At 42.5% G+C, this 12,771-nt stretch overlaps 1 protein-coding gene across 3 annotated transcripts in view; it reads left to right on the top strand.

Moving 5' to 3' along the window:
• Positions 1-919: 919 nt before the first annotated feature.
• Positions 920-12,771, top strand: part of cacna1eb (calcium channel, voltage-dependent, R type, alpha 1E subunit b) — a 35,266-nt gene continuing 23,414 nt past the window's right edge. Inside the window, exons 1-4 of one of the 3 annotated variants that reach the window (XM_025052604.1) lie at positions 920-1,721; positions 7,080-7,340; positions 11,330-11,435; positions 11,583-11,722. In XM_025052604.1, the coding sequence (XP_024908372.1) occupies positions 1,306-1,721; positions 7,080-7,340; positions 11,330-11,435; positions 11,583-11,722 (923 nt within the window). In that variant the 5' untranslated portion in view covers positions 920-1,305. Of the gene's footprint in view, positions 1,722-7,079; positions 7,341-11,254; positions 11,723-12,771 lie in introns of those variants that run through there. The other 2 variants (XM_025052605.1, XM_025052603.1) reach the window with 2 other exon arrangements.

Below are 12,771 nucleotides of genomic sequence, written 5' to 3' on the forward strand. Positions count from 1 at the left end.
TGCCTTTGCCTCTGCCTCTGCTCTCCCACTCTCTGTCTCCTACCTGCGGCCACGGCTCATTGAAAGGAGCCGCGTCCCTGTTCCTGAACGCACCGCCTCAGTTCATCTCCCCCACATGTCTTTGTCTCAGAGACGCACAGTGAGGCGCGCAGCTGAGCAAGGGCAGCATTCAGCTTTTTGTTTTTGTTTTTGGCACCACAGCACCTAGATTAGAGTGTCTGACATCACTGTGTGTGAGACATGTCAGTGCTGTTGGTCAAAGGGGAAGAAGTTTGTCTTTCACCCACAAGGTGGCAGATTTGAATCCAGCCGTGGTCATGGTGCCCAGACCAGAGCTCTGCAACCCTTTGGCTCCTGATCCACATGCGGACCTTCAGTCCATTTCACTGGCCCCATGTGGGATGATATTCATTACAACCCCCCCCCCCTATAATAATAATAATACATCCAAAATACACGACTTAGAACGCTGGTTTTCAACATTTGTGTCTTTAAGTATGTTTCCATCATGACACTATGTGTAGTCACAAAAGCCATTACACACACATTCACAAACAACGCCCACTCCTGGAACAAAAAGTCCTACTCTGACCTCTGACCATCTTTAAGTATGTTTCCATCATCACAAAAAGTCCTACTCTGACCTCTGACCTTCAATCTTTAAAATCAAGCATCAGAACCAACACCTTAAATGCATCTTGGCCTTCAACCTCACTGGCTTGTTAAATTTTTTTTGACAATTGATTGTTTGTCAGGATATTGTTATTATAATAAATAATAAGAAAAATAACATATATATAAAATATAATACTAGCCTATCTAAAAACAACACGTGACTGAAGTAAAATATTAGTGATAGTAAAGTGAGAAACCTGGACTCACCGCTGCACATGTAAATCTCATTAAATGAAACTTGTAGGTGTTCATTACGATTCAGAAATAATTCAGGGAACAGATCCACCGAGAGCATTGGAGCGGGATTTCAACGGTCTACCGATTTGTTCAAGAGTTGAGAAGTGTCTCTTATTGCTAATGAATGGGTGTGTGTGTGTGTGTGTGTGTAGGTGTGTATGTGGTGAGGGGCAGGGTGGGTGAGCTGGGGGAAACCAAGATAAAAAGAAATATAGGGCAGAAGGTGGATTTGAACCTAGAATCTTTGTTTTAGTCTGGTCTTTATGAATGTTATTTATAACATAAATCTGCATCTTTGGTTTTTAGTATATTATACTTTGTGTTAATGTTTCATTCTCTTTCTGCTTCCTTGCAGCATTATGGTGAAAGAACTATCCCTGAACCTCTGCAGAGATGCTGTCCAGTTCAGACCAGTCCGTCTCCGTCACGTCTGCCCAGAGCCTCCTGTCTGCATCCAGCTGTGTTAATGCAAGAGAGACACATGTCCAGTCCGCCTTGTCTCCCCAAGACCCCCAGGCCTGGAGGAAGAGCAGCCCAGCAGCTCGTCACGGCCTGGCTCAGGGAGCTCGCTCCTGCTCTCTTCAGGTCCCTCACTCCGTCCCAGAGTGTCTGGCGCTGCCCCCCCGGGCGGCCAGCTTTGACGTGGCCAACGGGCAGGAGGATGGCTCATCCGATCAGGGTTCGGGGTCTCTGAGCCCCCACGGTATGCTGCGGCGGCGAGGGGGGCTGGTGGAGCAGAAAGACATTATCATGGCGCACCAGGCTCACAAAATACAGAACACACCACAGGCCCGCAGGAAGGAGTGGGAGTAAGTACAAAACAGAGGGGAAGGAGTCTTTTGAAGCTGTACCTGTAAGTGTGTTAAATGTGTGTGTTTGGACAAAAGTGATAAGAGTTTTTATGAGAGGTTGGATGTGATCATTGAAATCTCTCATCTATACAGCTGGACTTTTACATTAGAGTTTAAATATATACAACTGTTTGTGTGACAGTTTTTTATCCTTTATTGATGATTTTTTTGTCCCAAAACAAAAAATGACATGGTGACAAACGCTGTAGTGAAAATAGGTTTTGTGTGAAGGACAGAGACGTCAGTCAGTGGCCGTCACAAAAGGACACAGAAATATCCAAAGTCAACCAGAAACTAGTGAGAAAATCTCAGAGTCATACATCTAACAGTGACTGAAGTGGTGCTGAATGACGGCACAATGCACCAGAGACCATACATTAGTCATCGCACTCTGCTGATTTAATTACTGGTTGTCAACCAGGCCATAGAGAAATCCAAAAGGACTTATAGCACAGCGCTATAAGACAATAAAAACCTCATGTTTTCTCCTTTTCTTATTCCTCATTTGACGGCTCATCATCCAATCACCTTGTCCTTCTTCGTTGAGGCCACGAAGCTTCTTGTGGATCTTTTCCTTCTGCCTTCCAGCTTCACCTTCATTTATACTGGCAGCTTCCACTGACGTACTTTTACCATTTATACTGGCAGCTTCCACTGACGTCTTGTAAATCTTTTTTTTTGCTTTCTAAACATCTCACCTGACACTTATCTCCACCCACACCCGCCTGCCTGCACCCTCTTATTTAACTGGCGTGAGTCCGTCAGCTGCTCTGAAAGGTCGACCCCGGGGGTTCTCAGACACAGGCACCTTCTCCAGCTCCACTCTCTGCATCTTTACCTCCCATGTCGTTTTTCATTTTTCAATGCTATGATTTATTCCTTTGTGTTACAACCAAAGTTATGGCCTTGGGACTGTCCAAATGTCCAGGGAACCACAGTTATGGAGGGGACACTCTAAGTGTGGCCTTGGGACTGTCCAAATGTCCAGGGTGTAGCTCCGCCCTCGCCTGCTGTGATTGGTTTCAGCTTCCCCACGATTCAGAAAAGGATTCTTTGGTAGAGGGTTAACGTTCCATCCTTACAACGGTCAAAGACTGTACAGTGTGCTCATGTGAGGCACTGTGTAAAGACAGGGTTTTAGATGATGGGCATCAATAGCTTGAAACAGAACACTTGTTTTTGTTCTGCTTACACTTGGAGTGCCTGTTGTAAAGGATGCTCCATGTGTGACAATACTTTTGATGTGGAAATAGTCATAGTTCAACCGATGAATCATATTCTGCAGCTCTCGCTGGTTGATCTTTATTTTTTTTATTGCATGAAAGAGAACAAACTGTTGAAACTGAAATCAGATGTTGGATTATGTTATTAATGGCGGGGCCGAGGGTGCTTGTTTGAGAACCGCTGAACTCAGGAGCCACATCACTCTGATTACCTGCTTAACAGCACTTGAATGTGGAGTAGTGCTCCATCACCATGACCCCCGTGCCCACCAGAGAGCCCCCCCACCCCTGTTCTCCAGCCTCTGATTCCTCTTTACCTTAAGCTGCACCTCGTCCACCCACGTCACGTCCACTTCACTGACATTCTCTCTGGATTCTCATGTACAGCAACAGACCTCTCTGCATTTTCCTCCCTTATTATTGGTCAGTCTATACAGAGGGGCAACAATGACTAATCAGAGCTCACTAATCAATGACTAATCAACTAAACTAGACCACATTTTTAAAAGGTGACAGTATTATAAATACCTTGTCATAAGTTGTCTCATAGACACCTTTACATCTGCTCTCAAACCAATCAAAAAGCAGTGTTAAGTTTAAAGTGTTAAGATTGGAAAAAATAATCCTGATCTGAGGTCAGCTAAAAGTACAAAATGAACATTACAGACTATATTATTTTTTCAGTTTATTTTTAACTTGCTTAACGGTTAAATACTCTGCTAAAAGCAGTAGACAGCATGTATTGTGGTTGTTTGTCCATTAGGGGATGCTAGGGAATCAAAGTAGAGGAACAGTAGCTAGGACACATGGTGCCTTTCAAGTTCGAACACTCAAACAGATTACAGCAATTTTTTATTTAAAGTTAAATATAATTTTTTTTATTTAAATCTTCACATAGAATTAAAAAAAATCGGCACGACCACATGTAGATATTTTAGGTTATTTAAAAAACAAACTAACATAAAAATAAACCCTACAATTTTTCAATTGCATTTTTTTAACACAATTTTTTTCGGTGCAAATTTGCAGGTGTAAAGTGAAAACCTCAGCAGAGATTAGAATGTTCTGTGCTAACTGACGCTACACAGTGATGCTCTAAGACGGAGTTATTGGTTGAATCAAACTGACATAACTCAGTACTAGGGGATGTCTGTTGCTAGGGAACAGAGGGGAAATAAAATGCTAAAAACCACTCCACTCAGTGTGGTTTGAAAGCCTGTCTGCAATTATATAAATGCTCTTCAGAGTTCTGGCACAAAGTACAGCTATTAACGCTTTAACTCACAGCATGTGTCACCTGCAGCCTCGCTCCATCCTGTCCTGTGCTCCTGTAGCTGAATTCTCCATAAACTACGGACATACATGTACATATGCACATTGCTGCTGAAAGTTCTTCTTCCTGCAGAACACAACGCCACCTTCCTGTCTGCTGAAGTTCTGCTTGTGTAGAGTTTGGTCCAGCAGGACGGTTCTCACATTTCTTTTTCCCCCTTTCCACTGCTTACACGGCTATTTTTAGAAAGGTTTGAATAAGCTGTGAACAAAAGCCGAACAAAAACCCAAGTCCTGCCTAATTACACTGCATCTGTGCTGCAGAATATATCAACACCATCAGGACGGTGTGTAAAGGTAGCACCGCCTGTTTCTGTCATGGGGATGTGTCATGATCCTGTGTGTGTGTGTGTGTGTGTGTGTGTGTGTTTGTCCGCAGGTGTGTGTCAAAATAAACATATTAAAGTAGGAAGACGTTGCTCCATTGTTCAAACTGCCTTTTGTTGGCAGAAATGAATAGACCGGAGTGGAGTTGCAAGAATAATGTCGCTATGGAAACAACAGTAAAGCAAGAGCTGGAGACACACACACACATACACACACACACACACACACAGAGCCTACTTTGTTTCTCTCTTTTACAGAAAACCCCCCCAGTACCTCCATAGTGAAACATACATGTAGAAGAGTTTCTACAGTGAGAGAGCTTATGTAAGAGTGAATGTGAGCTCATTTCTTACCTACTGTACAGATACTTTCATTAACCCTTGACAAACTGACACAACAACTAAAAACTGCTGGTTTTTTTTTTTTTTACTTTTTTTCCATCCTCGGTGGATTCACTTTTTTTCTCCAACGGAAATGCAATATAAAATCATTTTCTTATGTTTTTAGAGGAATTCTCATCATCATCAGTATTGGCTCTGTGTTAACTTATGGGATATATACAGTACAGTAGACATATCTGTGTCAGTGGTTACTATGGATACTATAGCACTGAGCGCCTACTGATGCATTTGTTGCTGTTATGATGCATATGTCACACGTTTGATGACCCTGCAGCTGCAGCTTAAACAACATTTGTGACACAAACATTTCTGAATTTATTTTAATCAACAGTAACTCCTGACTTCATATGTAATGTGAAGTGGCCCCAGGGCCAGGATTTTAGCAACCCTGCTTTAATGCTCGATTTATATTCAATTTTTAATTTTATTATTTTTTATTTCTTTGATATTTCTTACAATTGTATTGATCACATTACTCATTTCAACAGGTTTTCCACCACATCCCCCAGTACGGCCTCTTTGCCAGGCAAAAATCCCCACAATGCACTTGGACCAGGACTGCTGTTACTGCCTCCAGTACAGTGGTATTATTATAAATCATTATTTCAAGTGGGATATGGTTCATTTTTATTGGTGACACATAGCAGCTCCAGGCGTAAAACAAGCCCCCGCCTGAATAATGTCCTGTCTGTGGGGGCTGAAGTGGTCATCCTCAGGAAACAGTGGGGAGGGGGAGAGAGCAGCAGATGGAGCGAGAGAGCCCGCCTGCCTAATGAGGTCTCACTTGTGGCACCGAGTGTGAAAAAGCCCCTGCTCCTCTCTCTCCTCCTCTCCCTCAAAAAAGGGAGCAGCCCTATAAGATCTATTTCATGCTCTATTTTTGACAGATTTGACTCCAATATTAGAACAATGACCCAGTTTTAAGTGTTTTAATAGTCTGACTCTGCCCAAGTTGGAGTAAATACTAAATACAATGCATCACTTTCCGTCCATCCACTGGTAATTGAACAGAGAGAATGAGTCACACTCATACATAAAGATCCTTTCCTATGTGGATGTTTTTCTTACGGCTGTGCCTAATCCATTCTGTCCATTGTCTGTTTATTGTTAAATGTTATTTACACCCCTCCTGCCGTAGCCCCCACAAACATTTTAAATGTTTTTGAAACACATACCCACACAGCCCGCTGGAGGGGATTTATTTTTTCAAAAAAAAAAAAAAAAAAAAGAAAAAAAGAAACGTTTTTTTGTTCATGTCCAGCAAACTGTAATTGCTATGGAAACACAAATGTATGTCCCTCCTCTTCGGCAGCTTCCATTCAGATGCATGTTTTAAATCGCCATCATGAAATGTTTCAGAGGGAGGGGGCTGCCGCTGATGAGGCGAAATCATTCTCCTGCAGGTGAAAAGACTGTGAGAGCTAACAATCCCAGAGAGTCTGTAGTGAACTGCATGCGGTTTTAACAGCCTGCTGCTCCGGGCTTCCTTTACTACGGGATCTGGAAGATGCGTAAAGTTGGCCAACATTTGCCTCGGATCTCTCCGTCTAATGAGAGCGCAGTAGATGCTGCCGGTCTGTCAGATCAAACCCAGATTGGATGTTGATAGCTGACTGAAGGGTAGGGAAAATAAAACTGGTTGGATGTTTTTTTTTTTTTTTTTCTCCTTCGCTGCCGAAGTGTTGAAGCGCACACGCCAAAAGTTCCAAAGCTGATTTTGACGCGCGGGTAAACTGATGGGATGACAGAGATGCTGAGTGTTTACAGCCCGAAAACAAAAAAAGTACTGACTTTAAGGATGATGTTTTTGATGGTTTAAAGAAGCTTAATGGTTTCATGTTTTTGTTCCGTGGATATGGAGTGATTGAAATCTACAACTTTCTGTGGAGAATTCTGTGCTCCAAAAGCTGACAGTGGATTAAAGGTGGACTATTTTCTCCCCCTCCAAAAAACTCTACTTCACATCTTGTCCTCACTAGCAGTGCATTAAACCGTGCATTAAGTCGGCCATCCGTCTCCTCATCTCTTTGTAGAATGGCTCGTTTTGGAGACGAGTCCGCTCCCAGCACCATGGACTCCGGGGAGGTGGACTTGGAGCGCGGTGGAGACGACCAGGACCCGGCTGCGGCGCTGACGGCATCCATAAAACAAGCCAACGCTCAGCGGGCCAGAACTATGGCTCTGTACAACCCGGTCCCTCACAGACAGAACTGTCTCACTGTCAACAGGTCGCTCTTCATCTTCGCAGAGGACAACATCATCAGGAAGTATGCCAGGAGGATCATCGAGTGGCCATATCCTTCCAGAAAGATCCGAAAAAGTTCCGTGCGTAAAGTTGTTTTTGTTTTATGGTACTTTTTGTCACAGAGTGGGGCCAACAGTTAACTTTGTGAATCACTGCTAAGTTAATTTAATCTATCTATCTATCTATCTATCTATCTATCTATCTATCTATCTATCTATCTATCTATCTATCTATCTATATCGAAGTCTCCTTATTGGTTATGAAATTACTTTAGATAAAAAAATAGATAATTTCAAATACCATTACAAGTAATAATTCCAATCAAATGGAAGCCAAATATCATGCATTCATTTTTATGTCCATTGCCTTTAATTTCATTAAAGTATCATCAAAAAGCCAGGGTCTCTACTATTCCAGGATGTTTGACCCACCCTGGCCACACCACAACCACACCGCAAAGCATCACCTGTTAATCACTGCTGCCTTGACAACTCTCAAACAATTAAGTCATGCTTGAAGAGGCAAAGAATTCATCAGGAAAGTGATTTTTTAAATATAATACATTAGGTGGGAAGGAGCTGATTTTCCACAGACTTCCATTCAGACAACTTACTCCTGAGCCCAGACTGTTACTTCAACTCTGTAGCTTCACTTATGTTATTTGATTTTGCCTGGTCCATTTCTTTTAGACATGACATCCTTTGGCTTTAGCCCACACTGTTGTGAATCACTGGAACTGCTCACTGAGCTGAATTCAGCACCACGGACAGCGAAATACAACTCCTATTCACACAATGTAAAACTTGGCAGAAAAAGGACATTCAGAATACAGTACGTTGTTAGTTTTAACACTGTGTACTTATGAAGTATTTTTCAGATCCTGATTATTACTCAATATATACAGTAAATACATGTTTTACACATATAGTACCAGACATCTTTTAATTTCACTTTAACGATACTTGTTAGAGTGTTAAAACCATAAGGTTTTTAGTTTAGGTTAGTTCTGTACACTAAAAATTAGGTTTTTAATTATTTTAAATAAACTAAATATTTATATTCAGGATTATAGAGAGTTCCTTAGACTTAGAAGAAAATCCCCCTGGTACTTAGAGAAAAGAAATTGGTAGAAAATCACCCTGGTACTTAGAGAAAAGAAATTGGTTGTCCAAGACTTTTGAAAAACACAATGTCAACTAGTGCCAGCACAGGATCCCAATACAGTCAACAGCACTGCATCATCATCTTTTTATGTCTGAACAGTGTCAATATGTATTGGTCTGATGTTCTTTACTATTAGAACAGACAGTTTTGGACCATAAAGATACCAGGAACACATTGATTGATGCCCAGGACCTGGTCTGAAAAGTCTCCGTGTTCCATGGACTTACATTTCAACACAGTCAGAGCCACTCCTCTGCTTCTGTTCTACTTGCTCGTCCTCCTGCTCCCTTTCAGACCTGGATGACTCCATCCATTTCATACACTGTATATGCTTTATGGGCAGAAGACAGAAAGTTACCAAGTGTTGAACGTTACAAAGCAGCTCTGCTCAGTGTGGGGGTGGCACGTGGGCACATCTCTGCTGCCTTAGTGCTCATTGGAATATGAACCTGGCCATGAGTAGGAGTCAGTTCAAATCCACCAGGCAGCACTTCTCTGCTTCCTGCTGCAGAAGCAGCCAACACTTTCCTTCCACTGAACTACAGGTCTAACAAGTATGATCACAGAACTCATCCTTCCCACAGCATATTCTAGATGTCCATAGTGCATATACCATGTACCACACCACTTTTTCTGACTAAGAGCCATTCAATGGTTAATCTCATTTTTTATTATTAATAATAATAATAAGCTTAACTAATGATGTCCATGGTTGGTTTTTTAAGTTAAAGCGTGCGCTTGATTCACTGTTTTCATAGCACAAAAACATCACTCTGCTGCCACATCTACCCACTGATCCTCCTGTCTTACACCTCCGTTAGTGCAGTGTGCCAGTCTCCCTCTGCCTGCCTGACCACAGCTCTGTGGGTGTGTGGGTGCTGAAGTGGTCAGGACTAGCTGGCCACTGGTAGGACTGTGGGTATCACAGAGGCAGAGGTACGTGGGAGAGGGCTGGCCAGGTGTACCGTGGTGGTTTGTGGGCTGCAAAAGCAGTATTTACTGGAGCAGTGGTGTCCATATATATACTGTATATATTAGTCTCTCTATCAGTGCTACAAGCACTGCAGCGACAACTGTACTAGCTACCGCCTTCCCCTGTATGTAATGACACTATGTGATTTAAAGGAGCCACATTGTTAATGACATACGTGCGGTAACAGGTAGTAGAGGTAGCAACAGTGTGGTCATGGACTTTTAATTATGTTCCCACTTTCCTCACTCTTCTTACTTCAGCCAGTGATGGGACTGTGGACTAGCCAAAGTGAGACAGTGTGTCTGTCCCACAGGCTTCTATCTGAGCGCTCCTCCGTGAGTCACTGACCTCATTTCACTCATGGCAGAAAAATTAATAACAGCGAGCGGCGGCCTCACGGGAATTGGGAGGGACTCAAAGTCACCCACACAGACAAGTGCCAGGGCACAATAATCACATGTGTACTCACATGTGGTTCAGCCATGTGGAAACGCATGCAGACCTGTGTGAAGGTGATTCAGAAGCAGTTATCTTAGATCTATCGATTTGCTGCAACGGTTGATGGATTTTCACTTTCAAAGTGAATAAGGTTTGAACATGTTGTCAAGGGACACATGGACATGTCCTACAATATATTTACAGTACAAATGGAAATGGGCAGTGTGGCCCAGTAAGAGCTGAGGTCTGTCTCTGGTCATCACTCACAAACACTGCTCAAATGCACAAAAATGCACATTTTCATCATACAAAAAGACAGGCAATGTATGAAGAAACAGTGAGCTTCACTCAGCTCATAGTGGGCAGCCATCTGCCTGGTCCATTTGGGTGGAGATTTGGAGAGAGAGGGAGAGAGACGGAGAAAGAGGAAGCAAGAGAGGGAGAGAGTGAGAGAGGGGAGAGAGAAGGGGCAAGCTGTATAGACTGAGGGGGGAGATGAGGGGGGAGCAAGGGAACATGATAACAATGTGGGTTTTTGTAAAGCTCTATGGTTTGTCCTTGTACTGTCAGATTAACATGATGGGTTAAAAATATTCAATTCAATTCAGTTCATGTGATTGGCTCATATATGCAGTAGCTATATTCCTTATTGGTTAACAAAAAAGAAAAAGAAAGAAGAGCTGGTGCAGTGATTCAGACTTTGTTGAAGAAAGTGTCTACTAAAAGTTGACAAACTGTCTTTAAAACAAAGAGAATCTGTTTGGCTGCTGTGTGTTTCAGACACAGGAACCAGACAGATGAGGTTTATCACTGTACATCATGTTATTCTGCTTCTGCTGTGATTATAGAAATGGAAGTTGAGAGGATGTTTGTAGAAGTTTGTGTCAGGCCCTGTCAGGAAACACGCTCTCTCTCTCTCTTTCTCTTTACCTCTCTCTCTCTCTGTCTCTCACCTGTTTCTATTATTTTCATGAAAAGCACTTTTCAAAGCATGTTGCCATGGATACTGCAATCTCTCCAACATACCGCTTTCACTACAAGCCAATGAGAACCAAGCTTTTTCAACCAACCCTCCATGCATCGGCATGGTTTTTTTTTTCTGCCAGGCCACAGAAATGTGTCTTTTTAGATTTCTGATATAAACACAGTACATGACCTTGAATACAGTTATATCTGTGGTCAAGACTAGTGATTCCCATGATGCAAGTCTGTAAAATAATCGTTAAAATATGCATTGTATCGCAAATATTACGTTTTGCCCTTGTAATCGGATTATTTTGGTGTCTAGTCAAAGTCCTTTGTATGGTGTAGAAAAGACAATGTACTTTTAAAATGTACTGTACGACAGTTGACTTTAAAATTCTCTGTGGATTTAACAAGGTGAAGAAATCATCTTCACCGTGGTTTGTCTCCAGTTTGATATCTTTGTGCTTAAGTATTTTCCTTAACTTTGCGGCCTTTACACCTTTCGAGTACATGATCCTGGCCACCATCACGGCCAACTGTGTAGTCCTGGCTTTGGAGCAGCACCTGCCTGGAGAAGATAAGACCCCTATGGCAAAACGACTGGTGAGAACACAATCTGTTCAAAAGCCGTTAAACTCAGGATTCACGAGCAGAAGTGTGCTATTTGACCAGTTTAATTCCTCGTGGGTCCATTACTTTGCTCACTTGTCTCTGCAGACTCCTAACCTCTTCTCTTCGTTAAAACTACAGGAGAAATCTGAGCCCTACTTCATTGGGATATTCTGCTTTGAGGCAGGGATCAAACTGCTGGCCCTGGGCTTTGTTCTCCATAAAGGTTCTTACTTGAGGAACGGCTGGAACGTCATGGACTTCATAGTTGTGCTCAGTGGGTGAGTGATATAGATCTGACGTTTTTTTCGAATGCACCAGTTACAAAAGCTGATATTGATGTTACCTATAGATTTTTACCTACACCTATTCCTTACACTTTAACCTATATATGTATATACATAGTCTAGGCAATACAAGACTTTTAATAATTAAATGCCAAATGTAACAGAGGGTCTGTGTGTACGTGTGTGTGGTGATGAATTGCAGACCTGACTGATTGAATGAGAAAAAAAAAAAACCTGCACATAATTGTGAGAGTATTCATTATTCAGGCTGTGACGGCTGAACCAAATGATTAATTTCAAACACTGATTGTCACGTTATGGTTCTGCCGTCGTGCACTGGACTCTGCACGTGTCGACATCTGTGACTATTTTTTTCCTCTCATGTATGGAGACGATGCAGTTCCTTCACGTCACACCTCATGTCTGACCTGACTGTATTGTCGTGGTCAGACACTGACACCCCAACAGTCTAGACTGCTGTCCAATCACCCGCGGTTACTGTGTTCAGGAGCAGAAACGTTCACGACGTTAACGTGTCCACAGTAAGAGAAAAAACATAAATGCAGCAAAGTGTGTGTTTCCACAGCACGGTGGGGCTCTGCAGTCAGCCATAGGTGGGTGGATAAGTGGATTGGCAGCTGTGTCGAAAACCTGCCTCAGATTCGCCCCCAGGACCTCTGTGAATTAAATGTGAATGCAGTGCCGGAGATGTTATGCAAAGAAAAAAAAATGATGCATGAGAGAAAAAAACACGAAGGAGGAAAAACATAATGAGTGTGAGAGCGTGTTGTTTCCAGTGAGACGATTGGATTTACTGAGATCTGTGTGCAAAAGTGAAGCGTTTCTCACACTGCTACGATGTGCTGTTTGGCTTCATGGAGACTTTTTAAACATTCAGAGAAGATTGCTGCTGGCATGTTGACATCTCATTTCAACCTGACTCCCACATCTTCCTCTCTGATTTGTATCCTTTCTCTCTATCTCTTATTTTCTCTTTCTGTTTTCCTGTCTCTCGTTCAGCCCGTTACATAAATAAGCATCAC

Source organism: Cynoglossus semilaevis, chromosome 20 (assembly GCF_000523025.1).
Source record: "Cynoglossus semilaevis isolate Cse_v1.0 chromosome 20, Cse_v1.0, whole genome shotgun sequence".
Lineage (NCBI taxonomy): Eukaryota > Metazoa > Chordata > Actinopteri > Pleuronectiformes > Cynoglossidae > Cynoglossus > Cynoglossus semilaevis.